The 23,033-nt window shown below is 45.5% G+C and overlaps 3 protein-coding genes across 3 annotated transcripts; all 3 read left to right on the top strand.

Moving 5' to 3' along the window:
• Positions 1–3,092: 3,092 nt before the first annotated feature.
• LOC101768290 (probable polygalacturonase) lies at positions 3,093–7,790 on the top strand. The gene is made up of 4 exons (XM_004951228.2): positions 3,093–3,907; positions 4,620–4,794; positions 6,705–6,775; positions 6,871–7,790. Exons 1-4 carry the CDS (start codon positions 3,442–3,444, stop codon positions 7,500–7,502), a joined length of 1,344 nt encoding a protein of 447 aa, XP_004951285.1. The 5' UTR covers positions 3,093–3,441; the 3' UTR covers positions 7,503–7,790.
• A 616-nt stretch (positions 7,791–8,406) lies between these two features.
• On the top strand, positions 8,407–9,069 carry LOC101785972 (RING-H2 finger protein ATL39). Its single transcript, XM_012844328.1, has one exon. The coding sequence runs from the start codon at positions 8,407–8,409 to the stop codon at positions 9,067–9,069; it is 663 nt and encodes a 220-aa protein (XP_012699782.1).
• A 2,317-nt stretch (positions 9,070–11,386) lies between these two features.
• LOC111257031 (E3 ubiquitin-protein ligase Os03g0188200-like) lies at positions 11,387–12,061 on the top strand. Its single transcript, XM_022826007.1, has one exon. It carries the CDS (start codon positions 11,387–11,389, stop codon positions 12,059–12,061), a length of 675 nt encoding a protein of 224 aa, XP_022681742.1.
• Positions 12,062–23,033: the final 10,972 nt, after the last annotated feature.

Raw genomic sequence — 23,033 nt, 5'->3', positions numbered from 1 at the left:
GCAGTGTATAACAGTCCCCTAGTGGTATAGTGTCTTAGCAAATCCTACTTCCCAAGAGAGCGAGTGCTATACACCAACTACTATCTCCCCCTCTTGCCCTTTTGGTAAGACCGCTTCAAACTAGAGTTTCTAATTATTCAGCCAAAACCATAGCCATTTAGTCTTGTGGTAGCACTATTTTCCTGGGTGGTCGCTTCATATTCCGATTAAACATTTATGATCTTGTATTAATGAAAGGTATAACAGAAGTAAAGCAGGATTAATCATTGAATTCAGTTAAACCACCATATCCCAAGTAAGCAATTAGCATGAGCTACCCAACATAAAAGTAAACCCGGTTGGTCAAGGCAAAGGTAAATAAAATATAGGCGAACCTTAATTGGGACCCAACATATTTAAACTATTAAGTGCGTAGCGATGTTGTATTGAACATGAAAGTAAAGGTGAATAGGAATTAACGAAGTGATTAAGGACACGACTTGCCTTCTTGGCCTTGCTCTTGCTGTTCGTACTCCTCGAAGGCTTGATCTTCAAATCCCTCAAACTGCGAACCGTCTACACACGTCACACGAGCACATACAAGCAAACAAATACATAACATAAGAAAAACAATACACCAACCATAATAAACAGAGAAAACCAGCTTGAAAAACTAATCTACGCTTTAAAACGAACACGTGGATATAAAGAACGCGAAAAATAGAGTTAAGATGCAAAAGACATGATTAAAACAAGTTTCAAGGCTTTTCTGCGAGAAAAACAAAACTTCCAGGGCTAAACTACGAAAAACCAAGGATCTATGCATAATTACACTTATAAACCAAAGGTTTAACGCGCAAAAACGTAACTCAGAATGGTGGGTTAATTTTACAAAAGAGTAGGGTTTAAAATAGAAGAAAACAGGACCGGCTTGTAAATGCTTTTAAACTAGATTGGACTGAGGGTTGATTTGCGGAAAATACGAGGGCTTAAATGCAAAATAGTTAGCTCAGAAAATAGGGACGGCTCGGTGAGGCTCGATCTAAGCCGTCAGATCGGCAGTAGGCGGCGGAGATTTGCGCGGCTTGGCTTGGCTTGAGCCCTGCGGAAGGCTCGGCTCGGCCCGCGGCTTGGAGCCGGAGGCGACGGAATCCGAGCGTCGGATCAGGATCCGACGGCGAGCGCTTGATCCGACGGCGAGCACTTGGGTTGCTGGCGTAAGCAATGGTGAGCGGCGATAGAGAGGTGAGGCGCGGTGGCGCATCGCCGGAGAGCGTGAAAATGTGCTCCAGGCCGCGTTTCGATGCGCGGTTTACACCAGAAGATCGAGAAGCTTGCGGCGAACTCGTTTTGCGCATCGGGAAGGATCGCGGCGCGGCGAAGCGCACCTTGCTGCGAGATCTAGCGGCGGCAGCAAAGAAACTCGGTGGCGGCTGCTAGGGTTTAAGGGGTGGCTGGGACTTGGTGCTGAGGTCGGGGGAGAGGCGGTGCTTATATAGGGTGGAGGTCGCCCGCCCTCGACTCGGTTGTGGAGAGGAGGCGCCGGGTAGAAGGAAAGCTCGGGCGCGGAAGAAAGGAAAGTGTGCGGCGCGCGGAAAGGAAAGAGCTGGGGGAGGAAGAAAGGAAGGTAGGGGATGGCGTTGACCGATGGGGCCCGCGCGACAGAGAGAGAAGGCGGCGAGCAGGTGAATCAGCTGGGCTGGCGCGAGTTGGGCCGAGAGAAGCGAACTGACCGAGGAGCTGGTGGCGTTGGGCTGCAAGGAGTTGGAGCCGGGCTGAAAGAAAAAGGAGAAGAAGGAAGAATGCAACCCAAGAGGAGAAAGAAAAGAAAGAAAAGGAAGGATTTTGAAACGGAAATTGAATTTGAGATTTAAATTTAATTCAAACACAAGCAACCAAAAATTATGCACCAGCATGAATGCACAATAAACTCCTATAGTGAATTATTTTAATTTGAGAAAATGAAATTAAATGCTTAGAAATTTAAATAACATCCTAATTGAGCAAATTTTTAGTGAATTTGAATTCTTTTAAATTTTAGGTGTTACACGCACACTGTTCTGGATTGATAATTGCATCGATGGGAAGTCCGTTTCCCAACTCGCTCCAACACTTTCTGAAATGATCGCCAAAAGAACCAGAAACAGCAGAGATCGACCTAGGTGCCTCGCTCCTGCCACTACCGATGAGCTTATGCAGCGCATCAAGCAGGACAGTGAGTGTCTAGCCGGTTGTCCATCTTGCATACCTCTGTAACGTGCAAGTGTCTAGCGTGAGTCACGCTCCGCGAAGTCTGTAAAAATTTATCCTTTCTATTTAATAAAATGATGCGCAGCTCTTACTTTAAAAGTACCATAATTTCATCAGGTTCTACAAATACTATACAACATAAAATTATGGTAAAAGCTAATGATTTAACGATCGTGCCACTATCCAAATCGTCAAACATTTGTAACCCGAGGGGGAGGGAGTAGTACATGGTTACTGTGGAACGTGTGCACACAAGCGTCCAAGAAGAGATAACCGCAAGAAATGGCTCTGGTCTGGTCCCTGGCTCTGCTTTGAGTCCTTTGACGCCTTGTGCATCAAACCATAAACGGCACGCATAAGATTGCGCACCACACCTGACCTCACCCAGGCTGTCTCGTCTCCTCCCGAGCCCGTGAACCCTTCTGATACTCCATTCTCCGATGCAGAGATGGATCTTATCCTGCCATGCATATGCATGCTGCCAGGCTGAAAAAGGCAATTGGAAAAGCAGATGCGATTAAGGAGCATGCATTAAGATAAACTAAGTTCATGTTTACAAAATGATTAACGGATGTAAATGAAATTGGGTTATAATTAAGCTAGGTGAATTCTTTGCAGTGCCAACCATGGCAGACCAGCTACATTTTGATATGATCCTTGTCAGACTGGCTTCAACCTTGAAGTTTGGTATACATGTTTAGGGCCTATTCATGTTCCACCCAAAGTTCTGAAATGGGGGAAAACCGATAACAACTGGGGTATGTCTGTCATATGTGCACCAGCAAGATCTCTGCATAAAGTTGCACTGCAGGCCAGAAGTGGCTCTCTTCACAAGACATTTGATATTTCATTGCTCCTTCACCGGTTCACCCTCCTCAGTCCTCACTCCTCACTCTCACACACTCACTCTCTGAAAGCTGCTGAAAGTAGCTAGCCACTCTCCCTCGTGCCAGCAGCCACCCCCCCATCCCTCCCTCTGGACTCATCTGCTTGGCATGCTCACACCGTCCTTGGATTCTTGCACTTGGAGCTTCCCTTCTTCTACCTCCCGGCACCACCGCCCAGCCGAGATTTGCATTGATCGCTAGCTCCCGCCCCGGCGCTTTCCTAGGGATCGCCACACCACACGCCGGGGGGAGAAAAAGCCCTTCTTGGAGCCCTCTGCTTGGCCTCTCTCCCCCTCGTCGCAAAGCTGCCGCTGGGTCTCGCAGCATGGCCGCGCCGTCGTCGCGCGGTAGCAGCCTCGCCGTGTTCGTCGTGCTGTTAGGCGCGCTCGCACTGCTCCAGTCGGCGGCGGGTGCGGCGACGTGCGTAGGCGTGGCGCCGGCGAAGCGCCGGCCGGAGGTGATATCCATCACGGACTTCGGCGGCGTGGGCGACGGGCGGACGCTCAACACGTGGGCGTTCCGCAAGGCCGTGTACCGCATCCAGCACCAGCGCCGCCGCGGCGGCACGGAGCTGCGCGTGCCGGCGGGGACGTGGCTCACCGGCAGCTTCAACCTCACCAGCCACATGACGCTCTTCCTCGCCAGGGGCGCCGTGCTCATGGCCACGGGGGACACGCGGGGGTGGCCGCTGGTGGAGCCGCTGCCGTCGTACGGGCGGGGGCGGGAGCTGCCGGGGCCGAGGTACGCTAGCTTCATCACCGGCGACGGCCTCCGGGATGTCGTCATCACGGGTGAGGCTCCCTCTGCTCTCCGTCCATGTCGCGTCGTGCAGTCGTGCTCACGTCGCTACTGTTTGCTCGAGAGTCCTGAAACTCCTGATCGATGGTCAGTAGACACGAGGTCTCGTCAGAGCAGACCGAAACAATCATCCTTTGCGCAAAAGGAATTTTTGCCATACGTAGTGTCAAAATGTTCACGACACGGACTGCATGATGAGAGTGTGTGAACAAAGTGAACCTGCCGAGTTGTGACAATCTTCTAGGTTCTAAAAACTAAGCCGAGCACTGGGAACAGGACGGGTTTTGGTAGCACAAGTTCAGATGGGAGATGTCTGATGTGGTACCACGGGTTAAAATATGCACTGGATCACAGCACTTTCATCAGTGGCCTGTTATTGTTAAACTAAGTTTCAGACCCATACTGGTAGCTGCAGAGCCTAAATTGTACCCCAGTACAACATGTGCACGCACGAATGCTGGGAAGTCACGGCCTGGATGTTTTTGCCTTAGCATTTTTGTGGGTTGTGGGCTTGTGGCCCAGTCTAATATTGCAACTATTGGTTAATTGTTTTTCACTCCGTGCTGATTGTTGCAGCACGAGGGTTTTATTTTTTATTTCCAGAGAACTTGCCTGATCAAACATTCACCAGAAGGGTTCATGAAACTGATGCTCCAGAAACAGTATCCTTGGATTGTGATTTCCTCCCTTTTTCCGCATTATTAGGTGACAAGGGAGTCATCGACGGCCAAGGGGAGGTGTGGTGGAACATGTGGAGGCGGAGGACTCTTCAGCACACCAGGCCAAACCTCGTGGAGTTCATGCATTCCACTGGCATCCACATCTCCAACATCGTTCTCAAGAACTCACCCTTCTGGAACATCCATCCTGTTTACTGCGAGTAAGCGCACAGTCGACACGATCATCCGTTTCTAGCTACCTGTAAATAGAAATGTTGCTTTTCAGTATTACCAGTCAGTGTGGTTCTGGAAACAGAATAGTAATTCAGACTTGATCGAAATCCCACGAGCAAAAAAAATCATAAAGTTCATTATGCAAACTAGTCTATCGACCCGTGCTCCAGCACGGGCTAATTAATATCTATTGTATTTAAAAATTATTTATAAATTAAACTTCTAGCTAAGAATCAAAATTGGTTACCTACTACTCTCTCATTTTTTTCAATATTTCAACATAATACTCATATTGACATGTACTTATCTTTATCCAATTGTAATTGATTTTTAATTAGTAATTACTCTATACACTTTTTCATCCATATTTACACTCTTTTCATTTTGTATCGCACCTCCATACATTGTGTTGAGCATAAAAATCAGTAATTTTTCATCACTTCCTCACATACATGTATAAATGGTCTATATAAAGACACTCATCATGCGCACATACATTAACCATGACATAAATATGTAATTTAGAATCATATATTAGTTTACTTTTTTGACATTTATGTATGATGCACATGAAGATAATTAGATTAAGATTTATATGTTTACTTTAGGTTATTTTTAATAACGACATACATGGGTAACTTAGATACAAATTTTGAATATCATTTTAAGTTATGCTTCATAATGATATGCATGAGTAAATTGAATGAAGATTATAAGGTTATTTTAGATTATTTTTTATATTGGACTCGGTAGTTTTGACATAGGTTTAGGGTTTATTTTAGAATATTTTCATAATGATAGTGGTAGGTAACCTTTTGGAAATATAAACCAATGACTATGATTATTAGAGTTTACAGGATTGATGTTTGATTTTTCTTATTATTGTGAGAATTTCTATGATTTATGTAACTCTCGTGATAACTAATGCGGAGTCTCCAATGGAAAAAAAAAATGAGGCCGTATTTGCTACAAAACTATTACCTGGAGCTACCTCTCATTTATTAAATATTCGAACACAATACTTATATAGATACATACCTATAATCTTCATCTGATTGTGATAGATTTTATTTAGTAATTACTCTATAACGTTTTCATCCACATTTACAATCTTTAATTTTTCACTTTGCATCGCTGGTATGCGCTTGAATTTGTTTAATGGATCATAAGCTTGAGCTACAATTTTAACATAGAAATCTATATTCTCAATAGAATAGAGATAGTGTATGAAATAGACGATTTAGAATCATATATTGGTTTATTTTTAATTAAGGTGATTTGGATTCAAATGTAGGGTTACCTCATGTTATTTTTTATAATAGCATATGTGGGTAATATATATATATATACAAATTTAAGGGGTTATTTATATATATACAAATTTAAGGGGTTATTTTAAGTTATTTTTGGAGTATTAGTGGTTGGAAATTTATTTGCAAATTTAGAAATTATTTTAAATATTATTTATAATAGCATAAGTAGGTAATTTTGATGACTATTAGGGGGTTCTTTAATTTATTTTATATAATGGCAGCTGGGTAATTTAGACATAGATTTAGGGGGTTACTTTAGGCTATTTTCGTAATGGCATAGGTAGATAATTTTTTAGAAAACATAATAGATCCAATGACTATGATGATTTGAGTTTACCGATTGATGGTCTAATGTTTTGCTTTTTTTAAGAATTTTTAGAATTTCTCTCTTTTTATAGAGTGTCCACCTAGAATCCTAGGTAGCTTCACCTGGATGCTTCAAAAGGAGCCTCAAATTAGTAATAGTAAGATTATGAATCCTAATCATTACTAATCTGACGATGTTCAGTTGCATACAACCATGACATGTGTGCCACAGAGAATGAAACACTTTATCATACTATATATGCATTTCATTCTTTCAGGAATGTGGTCGTAACCAACATGATGATCTTGGCACCACATGACTCCCCGAACACAGACGGAGTGGATCCAGGTATGCTGTTCCATCTCCATCTTTTCGTGGCCCGTGCTCAGAGAAATGTGTTGCCTTTGCCTGCAATGATTCATTTGGCCGACGTCCTCGTGCAGATTCCAGCAGCAACGTGTGCATCGAGGACTCGTACATCTCCACCGGCGACGACCTGGTGGCGATCAAGAGCGGGTGGGACGAGTACGGCATCGCCTACGGCCGGCCGAGCTCCGGCATCACCATCCGGCGCGTGCGCGGCTCGTCCCCGTTCAGCGGCATCGCGATCGGCAGCGAGGCCTCCGGCGGCGTGCGCGACGTCCTCGTGGAGGACTGCAGCATCTTCGACAGCGGCTACGGCATCCACATCAAGACCAGCGTCGGCCGCGGCGGCTACATCCGGAACGTCACCGTCGACAACGTGCGCATGAGCCGCGTGCGCAGCGGCGTCCGCATCGCCGGCGACGCCGGCGACCACCCCGACGGGCGGTTCAGCCAGCGAGCCGTGCCGATGGTGGACGCCGTGCGGATCAGGAACGTGTGGGGCGTCGGCATCCAGCAGCCCGGGTCGCTGGAGGGGATCAGGAACTCGCCCTTCACCCGGATCTGCCTCGACAACGTGAAGCTCTTCGGGTGGAGGACCGGCGCCGCGTGGCGGTGCAGGGACGTGCGCGGCGCCGCACTCGGCGTGCAGCCGTGGCCCTGCGCCGAGCTCGCCACCAGCTTCGCGTCGGCGGGCGGGTCCTGCGGCTAGTTAGTGCTTAGTTAGCTGGATTGATGCTGAATCAATGTGCTCTGTTTTTAGCCTGGGCTTGTGTTTTAGTAGTTGTGTTTGGGATTGATGTCTGTCTTGGGCTTTCTTAGGCTTTCTACTGCCTGTTCAGGGAAACTTTAGATATAATTTTTGTAGTATAATGTTTAGCTGATATGTGCTTCATCTGCTCTTTTTGTACCTTGCGATAATTTTTTTTTGCCAAACGCAGTGTAGTTTCAGGAATCATCTTTTTCAGTGTATTTAACTGTTTACGTTTATTCGTGTCAATCAATTTGTCTAAACTCCTCTTCAGTTGCCATTAGGAAAACCGAAGGGTCATGGAAATGCAATTCCTATATAGCCGTCATCTGGACGCCGCGGAGCCAACACGCCATGGCGTCGCTGTACGTCTCAGCTCTGCCATGCGGCGGTTATTAAACTCTGCCGTGCGGCGGTTATTAAATACTCCATTCGTTCCAAATTATAGATCGTTTTGGATTTTCTAGATTCATAGATGCTATTATGCATCTATCTAAGTTCATAATAAAATCTATGAATCTAAAAAAACCAAAACAACTTATAATTTGGAAAGAAGGGAATAACACCTTTATTCCATTAACTATTCATTCAGATAAAGCAACATATTTTGAACAAGAAGATGATTACCAGTACTTATTGTTTGATATTTAAATTTGCTCTTACAAAATTGACCAAGCTGCAGAGCAGCGGCGACTCTCTAAATCCTTGTGCCGAATCCGCGAGGCGAACACTATAAATTGGGGCCAAAATATTACTTCACGGCGACACTCCATACTGGTTCAAGCTGACTACTCCCAGTCCCAGCAGCAAGCTGAACCGCAACGAACTTGTACATTCTAGTCTGCACACGCCGTCGCCGATCACCATGCTCAACATGTACCCGAGGCTCCAGCTCCAGGCGAGCTCCGTCGACGACGGCGAGGACGAGAACGTGGACGACGACGGCTACAGCGCCTTCTACGGCTACGGCATCGCCGTGGTGTGCGTGACCATCTTCGTGTTCTGCGTGCTCGTCTCCACCGTCGTCAGCGTCTGGAAGGCGTGCGCCTTCGCCATCCTGGCCGCGCTGCTGCTCGGCGCCGCCGGCTGCTACGTGCCCAGGCGGTGGTTCCGCCGGAGCGGTCGGAGGGGCGCGGGCGCGGAGCTGGTCGTCGTCACGGTCGCGGCGGCGGGCGCCGTGCGGCCGGGCTACCCGTGTGGCGCTCAGGTGAAGGACGCGCCGTCGGCGTTCGCGTTCCAGTGCCCGGTCGAGGCGGGCGGCGGCGGGGGTGAGGCGGCGTCCGCGAGCTGCGTGGTGTGCTCGGTGTGCCTGGAGGACGTGCGCGGCGGCGAGATGGTGCGGCAGGTGCCGGCGTGCAGGCACGTTTTCCACGTAGGGTGCATCGACATGTGGCTGCACTCGCACCGGACGTGCCCGATGTGCCGCTGCGAGGTCTCGCCGGTGGCTAAGGTGACGACACCGAAAGACGCTGCGGCCGAGGAGGTGGCGCTGGAGTCGTCTGATGATCATGAATTGCCGCCGGTGTAACCAGCTTAGTGTGGCTATGTACATACTAGGAAGATTGGCGCGCCCGCTTCAAAGCAACGTGCTTCCTATTTTATTGGCTGAATGTTAAACATAGTGAATGAGTGAAATCAAGTAGGGTACACTGGGAAGATATGAAGAGGCAGTACTTTGGGTTTTGTCATATTAGAACATGAATGCAAAGGCAAGAATCAAATTCTTTCATATTGCAGTATGAGTAAAGCACTCTGGTTGAGAGGAGAAACTCATTGAAATTGAAGCAACAAAAGAATCAGGGGAAGAAATTTCATCATCATAATATTTTGCCTGGCTTACTGAATACGCATACATGGTTGGCATGGGTAAGAAGCTGTCTATCCTGCATACCTAAATTTCTGACATTGGTAGTGCAGTGGTGTTATTAATAAAGGAAACATAAATTTCAGGAAACAAACCACATATATATTGCAACCACTAAGATCTTTAACCGTTTCAAAAATGGTTTCTAATAGATTTTTAGTTTTGTATAAGCACATGATATATGCTACCGATCCGTCACTGCTCCTAATAGCTCCTTCATGTCTTAGGGCTGAAGGATGAACGTCCAATTCCGGAATTCAATACCTGCATATATAATTTAGGAGTTACACATTACATGCTGTCGCTTGATAAACATATTCAAGTTGGATTGGCAGTAGAAGGTTAACCTTGATTTTGTAGTTTTGACCAAACACCTGGACCAGATACAACAATGTCCTCTTGGGAATGACCTTTCTTCAAAGAGGTGCATCCAAAGATACCACCAAGACTGGTTTCCTCGTGCATTAAGGCTGCACGAAATAACACTTCCTTCATATTGATATGGTGGCTGCTGGTCAAATGCTCATATGAAAGTTTGTGAAATCAAGAATTAAGAAAAGTGAGAAAGCACAGACCTGCAATGCAGCTTGAAGGAAATGGTAACTCCCTCTGCATAGTTTGTTATTTTTTTGTTATGCCGTGCCCTTAAGAGGAAAACTTTGTGTTGTATCAATACATTGTTATGGTTGTTGAAGAATTAGCATCTTGACCTATGTTGGCACGGCACCATGGCAAATTATTGGAACAACTGCTATACAAAGGTAGGAGTAGGAAATTAGTACACAGTATCAAATTTGACCGCAAAAGGTAGAAAAATCCATGAACCAGTCAATGAGGTCGTAGTTATGTTGGAAGCAATTGAACATTAGAGCGTTTAATTTGCTAGGTAATTTGGACTTTACAAAGAATAAATATATAACTTTGATATGGTGTTAAAAACAGTAGAAATCAGAAACCTCATGGCTGCATGTCCATAAAAAAGGAAAATAAGTAAGGATCGCAACACCCTCATTTGTGGTGATGACTCGGTTTGAAAGAGCATGTATTCTTAAACAAAGAACCTGCAATTTCACCTTTGCAAAGCCTGAATTGGTACCTATTGTTGGTGTTTTTGTTAGATTAAACTGTCAAGAGGTAATGTGTAAAAAGGCCGCTTAAGCTATTTTTATAAGCAGAAACATCTGGCACCGTGCAATTTTTTAAAAAAATCTTCTAGTCGTTTACAAACCATTGATTACTGCACGTAGAAAGAGAAGAAACATCAATTGATTTATTTGTGACCATGGATAGCCGCACTTTGAACATCAATGAAATGAAGTTGCAACACCTAACCTAACTGCACGTCGAAATTTTTATTTAGTTGGCACCGGCGCCTATACATTCATAGCTCCCAAATTCTCTAGCACTGGCTTCACTAGCTGCAGTGTGTGCACCGGTGCCCAAACCTTCTCTCTCCGTTCGAAGCTTCACTTTAGATCACCAGTTCACCAATGTGGAGGACCTAACATTCGTTCTCGGTTGCATTACCAGTATTATTCAGTTGACCAGATTGAGCTCTTGCTGACCTGCCATGTTGCCGTACTTTTACACTGCACGGCAATGCGTCGCCGTCGAACATTCTCCGTCGCTCTGCCGTCAACAAAATCATTTACCATCCCACGACGAGAGACCTCCATCTCCATGATAAAAATTAGCAGACGGCGGGCGCCTGAAACTTGACCGGAATTGACGCCTCGACCCTCCGTGTCTCCCGTCAAACAACCACCGTATTTCTCTGCCCCGCCGTCGGCGCTCTCCACATGAGAACGCCGGCGCCGTGCGCTAATCCACGAGCTCCGGCGACGCCTATTAATTTCTTCCCGCCGCGCACCGCAGCACAACTGCACAACCATACAGAAAACCATACGAACTGCAACCTGCTAGCTAGTACACACTACACAGGCACGTCCGATTGTCCGAACAAGTGTGTTTGATCAAGATCATGCCGACCCTCCTCTCGGCGAGGTCACGTGGCACCCTCGCCGCCGGCGGCGAAGACGGCGGCGGGGCTGGGAACGGCGCGTGCTACGGCATCGCGGCCTGCACGGTGGCGCTGCTCCTGTTCTGCGCCCTGGCCGCCTCCGTCAGCGTCTGGATGGCGTTCGCGTTCGGCGGCCTCGTCCTGGTCGCCTTCGGCGTCGCCGGCTGCCTCGCGCCCGCGAGCTGGCGCGCCGGGCCGAGCGACGGCGGCGTCAGCGCCGATAGCGAGGCCGCGGCCGCGGGTGCAGCGGGAGTCGTCGCCGCGCGGGCGCGGCGACGGTTCGGGATGCCGAAGGCCGCGATCGACGCGCTGCCGACGTTCGCCTACACGGTTAACGGCGCCGAGGGCGGTGGCGGCGGCGACCTTGAGTCCGGGGCGGCAGCTGGCGGCGAGCAGTGCTCGGTGTGCCTCGAGGACGTCGAGGCCGGCGAGATGGTGCGGCAGCTGCCGGTGTGCAAGCACCTGTTCCACGCGGAGTGCATCGACATGTGGCTGCACTCGCACCGGACGTGCCCTGTGTGCCGGTGCAACCTCTTACGATCGCAGCGGAAAGTTGCTGCGGTAAAAGCTGCTGCGGCGGCGGCGGCGGCTGGTGAAGAGGGACTGCCGGCTGAAGATGCCTTACCATCGGTGTAGAGTTGTAGACGACTTCTTGCAGCGTGTGCATATCAGCGGAGCGCTTATTTTAGGATTAGAGGAGACACAATTTTCTCTGCATTTATATAATTGTCCAATTAGCTTTGAAACACAATTGTATTTGATCATTTTGTACAAAAACCATAAACATGATTCACAAGAAGAGCTAAATAGCTGTACTTTTTGAGTCAACTAGCACAATATGTGTGCTTCACAATAATGCGTGAACATATAACTTATTTTATGGAGCTTTAAGAGAGATACCGCCAACTGTCACCGGACAAGTTGTTGGCGGTCGTTATGCCCAAGTTTTACTCTATATTTTAGTGGTGTTGTTCATCATTTTTTTAAACGAATTGGCATGAGAGCTGCCTGTTGTATTAAAAAGGGTATTGTTCATCATATATAATCATTCATATAGTATGCACCACTTGAAGACTACATTAAACATGCTTTCAAGTATATATCCTCAATTTATATGCACATTGCTAAACTCTAGGAAATACGACAAAAGGCCCGTTCTTGATGAGGTGCCTTCGGGTGTGAACTTGTGGAGTGCAAATAGAAGATTTGTGCGAGGAAGATGAGCCTCGATTGGACCCAAAACCATTGTGGGAGGAAGGTGGGCTTATTGTTTTCGTCCTTGATTATATAGTTGAGCTTATTAATCTATAAGCTAAAACAAATAGGCTCGAGATTATACTAATGCATGCACATGCCAAATTATTTTAATCCAAAAGAATATCCCTCCCTAGCTTATAGATTATAAGATTGGATTGGATTAAATAATCAGGGGGGTTACATAATCCGGGGTGGAAACAGAAAAGATCTAAATTTGGGTTTATAATTTGTTTTGATAATTTGGGTTTATAATTAACATGTATTGAAGGACTTGTACCATCATATTGAGTTGAAGTGGTCAAATGATCTGGTTTGCAAAGCTAAAGGTTAGAATCTTGACATATTCATTGTTCAGGTTGATATGTGGGCTTTAGTCATAAAATTTTTTGTATGTAATTGTGTATTTTTGCGATGCTTCATAAATATGAAAAAGAAAGAAATTAGTAGTCAAGCACTCAATCTATTAGTTGGTTTCCTCTTGTGATCGATCGAAACATTTGTGGCAGCAAGGAGATATGAATCGGTTGAGTACCAAGCGCAACCACAAACGTGGTCAGGTCAGAGTCAGACAATGCACTTCTTCTCTAGCTTGACAGTGCGCTGGTAAGTTGACCGACTAATCCACCCATGTAAACGGAGAAATGGAGCTAACTATCCATGCTTCTTCAGCATCATGACACATCCATGCTGAGTGGCACCTCTATATATGTGACTCTGAAGATTACATTCCAGTCTTCTGATCTAAGAAGATCTGCTTGATCGTGGTACCAAGTAACCAGAAATTAGCAGAAGGATCAGCATACATAGCTTTATTAACTATCCCCAACAGGAAGACGACAACTAATCCTCAAAAGCAACAACAACAACACTGCACATCACATCACATGATCAACACACTGAGCTCCTCAAACCAAACACATCCAACAGAATCAACATGCATGGACGGAGCAAGCAAGCCAGACACCCCCACAAAGGTAATTAAGCTGAAAGGCGAGGGATGATATATACTGATACAGAGTAAACCGATGACATGAAAACGCAGTGCTAGGTTGACCACAACAGAGGTGGCCCAGTCGCCGCTATGTAGAACAGCTAGTTTTTCACCTCCTCCTTGGCAGCCTCCTCGCGTTGGGAGCGGCGGCCGTGGCCGAACATGCTCCTACTGATGGCCTTCTTCCTCCACCGCCTCTCCTTCTTCTCTTGCTCGTCTTCGTCGTCGCTGTCGTCGCCGTTGTTGTTCTTGCTGTGATGCGGCCGTTTCTTCATCTTCTTCTCAACGCGGCGGTGACGGTGGATCTGCTTCTTCGTCTCCTCCTCCTCCTCCTCCTCGTCGTTGCTCCGGCGGTGCTTCGTTATCTTCTTCTCCTTCTTCCCCTTGCCGTCGCAGCCGTGCTGCTTCTCCTTCTCCTTCTTGTCGTCGCCGTCGTGATTCTTCTTCTTTGTCTTCTCCTGCTCCTGCTCCTGCTCCTCATCGTCGTCTTCGATCTTCTCCTCCGTATTTTCATCACCCTGTTGACCTTCAGCGGCCTGCAACTTCTTGTCCATCAGCTCCTCCTCCTCGCTGTCGCTGGACGGGAGCGACCGATCGGGGTCCGGCTCCGCGACGAGCTCCACTGCCTCCTCAACCTCATCGGGCACGACGATGTCGTCGCTGTGCGGCAAGATGAGGAGCTCCTCCCCATCCGGAACCGCGTGCACCTCCGCCGCGGTCGCGGCTGCGGAGGAGGCGTTGGTGGTGAGGCCGGCTTCTTTGAGGGGGATGGAGTGAGCGATGGCCACGAGGGAGAATAGGAGGCAGATGGCCATGGCGGCCGAGACGCGGAGGGCCATGGTGGCGTACAGGCGCAGTAGCGTGTGTGCTTGGGATTCCGGCCGGGGGGAATGGAATGCGACGGCGGACTGGTTCGGAGGAAGCGAAGAAGACCGAGCTGGGATGGGGTGGTATTTGTATAGCACACGAGCAGCATGGGGCCCACGTGAGGTTGCTGGGTCCCAGTGCCTGTGGGATTCGCCGGTCGGGTTGCAGGTGGGTCAAAGTCAAACACGCTTATAAAAGATAACTACTTCCTCCGTGAAAAAAGTGATCGATTTGGCCCCACAAGAGCATGTACAACGCCCGTCTTTTTACTTCCGGACGCTAATTTTGTAAAAGGCCCCTCGACTCAGCTGAGAGACGGGCACGCCATCGGCCTTGCGAAGGAACAATTGGGGCTCGTGCTCCCAAGCCATATCGCCTGCTCCAGTACCGTTGTGCGTCCCCGCTCTCAAAGACGACGGCGAAGCTCGATCCCCTGCGGCGCTGGTGATTTCGCGGGGCCACGCGGGCAAAAATCCTTCCCTCCGCGCCAATTTCTCCCATAAAATTGCTTCCCCTCCGGCTCTCGAATCCGTTCTCAACCCCCAAGCTCAATCGAAGATGAGTCGAGGTCTAGATGCGGTGGCGACCCATGATTTGCTAGAGGCGGAGGCACAGCGGAAGCGGAAGGCCGCCGTGTTGCGGGAGTGGAAGGGGGCGGCGTCGGAAAAGTAGCAGAAGGGGGTGGCGGTGGCACTGCGGAAAGGGAAGGGGGTGGCAGCGGCCATCGTGGTGGAGTAGGAAGGCGCCCGCAACCTCAGCGGTGCACCAACCTCACCGGCAGCAGTAGCAGAAGGTACTAGCTCCTTTCAATCTCCATCGTCCTTCAGCAACCCCAACCTCACCGGCGCCCCCAACCTCCATTGTCTTGCCGAATGGAGCTTTCTAGAACCAAGAAATTGGTGGTAGTTCGATTGCTCATCCATGGATGCGTCCTCAAGCTTTGGATCCATCAACATGGTAACAAATCAATCTCAATTTTTGATAAGTGCTTGTTATTAGCATTTTGATTAGTCCTGTGATTTTGAGTAGTAGGAATTTCTCTCAAAACATTTCCACCTTTATAGCCTAAGCACGATGGATAAGAAGCATTAGCTCAGAGTAGTCACTGATACTTCATTGGGGCCTACCTAATTTATTTTTTAGTGGAATGGATTATTTTTGAAGTACTTTCACGTAGTTACCAAAATTGTTGTTAAGAGAAACTCTCTATGAAATAATTGTGTAAACCAACTGATGTGGCCAATGATTTGTCCATCTAAGATTACCTGATTATGAAAATTGGTCTGTCATATGTCTCCTCTAGACATAAACCCATTCAATAAGGAAACAATATGTTCTTACATCGAACCTTGTTTATTAGCATATTGATCAGTCCTGTAATGTTGAGAAGTGGGAATTCTCTCAAAATACAAATGTTAATGTGTCAATGGTGTGTTTAGTAATTTAATCCTTTATCCAATTGTACTATGTTCTGCAGAACTTTATCAAGAATCATCCTCAAATGTCTCTAATGGGACCTTCTCATTTTGTCCCATTCAAGCCACCACAGCCTTTGGACACTTCGCCATCACAAGAAGAAACAGCAACACCCCCGTTCATCACTGGTTAATAATAAGTGTATTAATGTCGATAGTGGGGATGAACTTGTTAGGAGTGAGAAGCGAATCCTGTGGACACAAGAAGAAGATGTTAGGCTAGTGAGTTGCTTAATTTAGTTGCTTTGTTTTTCAATTACATTGTAATTCAATTACAGCAATATAATACTTTCTATACGATTGTAGATGAGCTCTTGGTTGCTTAATTCGACGGTCTCATCCCAAGGAGCTGATAGGAAGAATGAGCAATATTGGTTTGATGTTATTGATCGTACAACCAGACTACTCCTGGCAATAGGAAAAGAAATCTTAAGCAAGCCAAAGACAAGTGGCACAAGATAAATAGATGGACTGACCTTTTCCACAATGCTTGGATTAAGGCTCAAAGAGTTTTCACTAGTGGATATAATGATCAAATGTGGATTAATAAGACACATGACTTCTATATGGAAGACAATGAACTTGGACCTTTTGTTTTAATGGATGTGTGGTATGCTGTCAAAAATGAGGCAAAGTGGGTAGCATACAATGATGGGCTAAAGGCAGCACGTAAAAGAAAGGGTCAGATAAGGAAGTGGCAGGTAAAGATTCATATGTTGTAGATGTTGAGGAGAATGTACAATGCCCTAGGCCAATTGGGCAAAAATCAGCTAAAAAGGCCGCCAAGGAAAATAAAACTAAGTCCAAGCTTTGTGATAGTGATATTGAGGAGCTCGATACACTGGGAAGAATCCAATATGAAGATCATGCAAACTGGGTTGAGGTATTGGAAGTACAGAAAAAGTTATCATCTGACAAGTTTGAAGCAGCAAAGCTTGCTCATCTTACAGCAAAAGAGCAAAAGGAGGCAGCAAAAGACCAAAAGGAAGCAAAAAGGTATAAAGCTGAAGCTAGGATGTTTGAAACCTATAACCGTCTTCTCTCGCAAGATGTAGGACTAATGTCAAATGAAGAAAAGGCTGATCATGTAGCAACAATGAAGTCTTTGAAGAAGAAATTATTTTTTTCCTATCTAGCAGATATTATCCTATCTACAAACTATTATCCTATCTTCAGTTTGAGTAAGCCTGTGTGCTGCTATTTTCTGAATGTGAATTTGATCATATATTCAATGTGAACTATGCTGATATCCTGTGTGAATGGCTGGTGGAATGGCACCGTGTGAAATGAATGGATGCATTCTTATTGTGACATATTCCAGTATAAATACATGGCCATCGGTGGCACTATGCATAGATACTTCTTTTCTCCACATTCCTGTCAATGTCGACTGAATCCACTGATGAAGAACTGGAAGCATGGGAACCTGAAGCCCTATCCGGTGAAGCCCTGTTAGCTGAACATGAAGATTTTGATCCAGTGGAGGTATACACGCTTGAAGATTTCATTGTCGAGGACCCAAGATTAGAAAAATTTTGGAGAAAAATCGGCGACAAGATTAAGGCTAAGTTTTAAGGGGAATCATCTAAACCACCTCGCTGTCGCCAAAGTGGGTTGAGAAGGTATATACCACGTAATCAAGAAGCTGGTTACGATGATTTTGTTGCAAATTATTTCTCTGCAAATCCTATCTACACCGACGAAATGTTTCGTAGGAGATTCCGGATGTCGAAACCTTTATTCCTTCAAATTGTGTCAGAGCTCAGTAATTGGGATCTTTTTTTACGCGAAGAGTGGATGCAACTGGTAGAGATGGACACTCACCCCTTCAAAAGTGTACTGCAGCTATTCGAATGCTAGCATATGGGTCACCGGCTGACCAACTTGATGAGGTATTGAAGATTGCAGCGAGCACATCTTTACTATGCTTAGGAAAATTTTCCCAAGGAGTGATATAGTGCTTTGGTGTGGAGTACATGTGCCCTCCGAGAAGTGATGAACTAGAAAAAATTCTACAAGATAAAGAGTCTCGTTGTTTTTTGGGTATGATAGGAAGCATTGACTGTATGCACTGGATGTGGAAGAATTGCCCTAAAAGTTGGGCTGGCATGTTTACTCATGGTGACAAACGTGTTCCTACTATGATCTTTCAAACAGTTGCATCACGAGATCTTCGTATATGGCATGCATTTTTGGTACTAGGGCCTATAATGATATGAATGTGCTGAATAAGTCAACGCTATTCATTGAGGTGATAAAAGGAGAAGCCCCTAGAGTACAATATATTGTAAATGGAACGCAATATGACACAGGACACTATCTTGCTGACGGGATTTATCCAGAGTGGACTGCCTTCGTGAAGACAATATCAAAACCTCAAATGGAGAAGCACAAATTATATGCACAACATCAAGAAGGGGCAAGATGTCGAGTGCGCATTTGGTGTCTTGCAATCTCGTTTTGATATTGTTAAACATCTGGCACGATTATGGAAATGGGATGATGTTGTTAACATCATGCAAGCTTGTATTATCCTCCATTGTATGATAGTCGAAGATGAGAAGGAGTTGGTCAAAATTCCATTGGATTTGAATGACAATCTGAGTGCAACAATTGTGCTACCACTGGAAGTGAGGACAAGTGATGATCCTAACCCATGCTTCGTAGAGGTACTTCGGAGAAACAAGGTTATCCGTGCTCGCTCTACACATAAGCAGCTCAAGAACAATTTGGTTGAGCATATTTGCTGCAAGGAAAACTAGACCTACATAAGTAATCTATTAAGTCTTTATGACTAATATATTGAGTCTTTATTATATAATCATATTATGTATTGCAAATATCAATTATTATAAATATATATTATATTTATGCTTCTAGGTCAAATTCATGTGTCAATGATTATACCCAAATTGCATTCTATTATACAAGCAACAAAATGGCTACACACATCAAATTTACACTAGATCATCATGATTTATGTGCCCACAAATGGATTAAATACTTCGCAGACAACCTAAAAGACAAAACTCTATACAGGTTGTCTGTTTCACTATCTGTATGTGACATGGCATTGGTCTTGTAGACGACAGCCGTCTAAACTGTTGAACATGCCCTAAAGCTGTTCGTTTAAAAAATTTTAGACAAGATAATAACAATGCTAAAAGTCCAAAATATCCTTAATAACTCTTCTTAATCGGATGAATTACCGAGTAGAATTAATTATGCATGCACGCTTGCAGTAATTGTCGGACCTATTAGTCTTCCTTATTTAGCGAGTCTGGCTCGGTCATTGATTGTGGGAGTACATGATTAATTCGTTAAGTGGATCAGAAAGTATTATGAGGGCTTTTATTGGATGGTCTGAAAATTATATGAACACTCTTTATGGGATAAATTTTGAAGGCTAAACAAATAGTCTTTTTGGGATGGAGGGAGTAGATACCTTTCTCAACGAGAATGACCGCCCCTCTTATAAAAAAACAAGAATGATCTCTCTCCGACTTCAAATACGTGCAGTGTAGGATATTGCTTTGGTTAAATATTAATATAGAATTAGAAAATTTCCAAAGGAGATCATATTTGAAAGTTCTTTCCACGATATATCTAGGGCCTATTTAGTTCCCAAATTTGGAGTGGCAAAATTTGCATTTTGCCATAAATGCGCAACTGTAGTATTTCGTTTGTATTTGTGAATTATTGTCCAAACATTGACTAATTAGGCTCAAAAGATTCGTCTCGCAAAGTACAACAAAACTGTGCAATTAGTTTTTTATTTTGTCTACATTTAGTACTCCATGCATGTACCGCAAGTTTGATGTGATGGGGAATCTTCTTTTTGCATAGTGCCAAAGTTAGAAATTTAGGGGTAACTAAACAAGAACCCTAGTTGCATATATCGTGCACTCTTTCCGTCCAAAAATATAATGTGTATTTTTTTAATTTAAAAAAGAACAAGTCTTGATTCAATGGTTACTCCATTAGAAAATAATTTAACAGTTTAGAGAAGTACATGGAAGTTGTCTAGCAGGTGCACGTACATTACCACGTAATAGCAACGATTTAATAGACAACCTTTTGTATTCAATTTTCTAAGTTGTTTTATATATAGTAATTACACAATATATTAATTTGTGCATAGAAAAAGGAAAAAAATTGTGCGAGTTGCAATAACAATTCGTACGATAATGAGGCTGTAGTCTTATAGTTTTAAATTTTACCTTATAAGGCGGCTAGAACAACCTCGTTCTCAACCTTCCTCTCTCCTCAACAACATAAGAAATCCTACGTCCTTGTATTTTGAGGATGAGAAGTGTATTGTTGTCAATGTATAATTCTTTATACTTTTATGGTTGAAGTTGAAGGAGTATAAATCACAAGAATTTTAAATGGACATGCATTTTAAGTCAGAAAAAGTAATTTGTTAAGGGATACCACCAGTGCTGGAGACTGGCTAAGAAACTACCCCAACCACATACCACCTGTGCATGCCCTCACCACCAGGTAACCACCTCACCACATATACGCCCCGGGCAAGCTCATGACAATTGCCAAGCACTGTGTGCTCGTTTTCTTATCTTTGTTTGAATATTCACTAACACATGGTCACAGTCGTCGTTCATCACCATCAATTGATTAATGCGATGAAAGACTAAGCAGCGCCGGATCCGGGCCTAGTATAATCACCGTACGTTTTTTATATTGTGTTGTGCCTTTCATCTGACCAAACAAAAGAAACTTATTATCGCCCTAGAAAAAAACTGAAAAAACAGTTGATTGGCCAGCGATGCGTGTTAACACTTGAGTGGCTAGCGGATTATATTGCTGTTTAATTTCCTTCTTGCTTCGAAGTGAAGGAGCTGCCATGCATGGCGAATGCTGCTTGCCAAAGCGTACTGTTGTGGCGCGTGATTTTTCGATGTACTGCTGACAAGGATATGATATGCGCTGCATTTTTAGAATAAGGGTTAGTGACATGATGGAGGTTTGTCAAAGTCACCGGTCTTGGTCACAACGGAATCAAATTTTTCAATGAGCGAGGCTGGATTAGATCACGATAATTACAATCATTTATCCTACATTTAGTTGACTGGTTATTGTAAAATATGTCCAGCCTCAGACCGTCATTATTTGCCTCAAAAGAGTCATACCACAAACGAAAAAAAAACTCCCTACGATTTTCCATCCGTCTGTTGGAGAGCATCAATGATATGGCTTCATAGTGCACATTGTGAAGTCAATGTCCGCATCAAGAGTGAATGATAGGCGGTTACAAAGCTTGCGGACTGTTAAAATTTTATTTAGAACATGTCACCTACAAACAAGTGCACGTATCTGATCTACTCACTTTGTCTCAAATTATAGATTTTTGGCTTTTGTAGATTCATAAATTCTATCAGGTAGCCCTGTTTGGCACGGCTCCACTCCTAAACTCCAGCAACTCCATCAAAAAATTCAGCCAAACACCCCAACTCCAAAACTTCATGGAGTTGCCAACTCCATGGAGCTGTAGTGCAAATGGAGGTGGAGTTTTGGAGCACCTCTTTTGCTGCTCCAGAAACCTCTCTTTTCAACCTCCTCGTGGAGTTGGTGGGTAATTACCCACCAATGCCACTGGTTACACAAAAAAATGTTTCATTCTATTCGACCGAGTCCCACTCGCCGCCCTCGTGGCCGGCCGGCCCCGCCGCCCGTCGCCGCCCGGTCGTCGCCCGTCGCCGCCCAAGCTGCTCCGCCGCCCGTCACCGCCCAGCGCCGCCCCCGTCGCCGCCCACCCCGCCGCCCGCCGCCCAGCCCCGCCGCCCGTCGCCGCCCACCCCGCCGCCCGCCGCCCACCCCGCCACCCGTGGAGGGTCTCCCGTGTGCGGCACAGTGCAGTGGAAAAAGGGGAAGAAGAAGATGGGATAGAGAGGATGACAAGTGGGGCCTTAATTGGGGGGCAACAATGGCAATCCACACTGAAATCGATCTTTTTTTGGAGCTGAGAGCACCCATCTAGCCAAACACCCTATTTTTGTTCTGGAGTTTTGGAGCGGAGCTGGCTCCATGTGGAGTTCTGGAGTGGAGCAGCTCCACTCGGAGTTGGAGCCATGCCAAACAGAACCATAGATATAGGGTATATTTAAGTTCATAATAAAATTTATGAATCTAGAAAAGTCAAAACAACCAAATACGAATGAAGTATTAAATAAGCATACTTTACCAAGACCATATAAATTTTCACTTAAATAATCATGTAGGCATGATTCTTGTTGGCGGAGATAGCGGGCAGCCCCCTCATCATCATCATCAGCGGAGATAAAATGAGGCCTGTACGAATTGGAGCCCATCCTGAGCCATCCACCAAGCAAGAATGTGGCCCAGTAGACCAGTGCCCAGTAGCCATTTCATTCCCCACCATAGTCCAATCGGCCAACGTCCAAGGGTCAACTCTAACTGCACTTGAGAAAAACGCACGCGGGCAAAAAGGGGGTGGTTATGGGCTGGGATAGAGTGATCTTGGAGTAAGTAAATTTGAAGACTTTCAAACCAACCTTGGAGTAAATTTGAATACTTAAATTTGACCGAATTTGTTAACCGTATGTTGAAATGATATTTGTGACCGAATATTGAGGCAGTTGATATTAAAAAAATTTGCATGAGCACACTCATGCGCCTATTGTTGGGCTATCCCTCCACATGGAGGATGACTTGGAGCCCAGCAATGTTCAAGAAAACAGCCCAAATGCTGCTCACAAGCCCAATTCCTGTGAGCCATTGATTTTGGTTGGAATCAATGGTGAAGATCGCTTCTTGCAAGAGAAAGGAAGCAAAGAAAACTCTAGCCCCCATCTTCTCCCAGTGCTGGACATCACTTGGTGAGGGGGAGAGAGAAAAACACTCACAACACAACTAAGAGAGGAGAGGAAAGAGAAGGAGAAGAAAATCTGCCAAAATTTTGGTGGCTCTAGGCAGATCGACCTCAAGCTCGTGATTGGAGGCTCAAACGAGCTTGGATTTGCACCAAACTTGGTGAGAT

Source organism: Setaria italica, chromosome I (assembly GCF_000263155.2).
Source record: "Setaria italica strain Yugu1 chromosome I, Setaria_italica_v2.0, whole genome shotgun sequence".
NCBI lineage: Eukaryota > Viridiplantae > Streptophyta > Magnoliopsida > Poales > Poaceae > Setaria > Setaria italica.
Note: the sequence above shows the minus strand (reverse complement) of the source record. Positions and strands in the feature narration are given on the sequence as shown.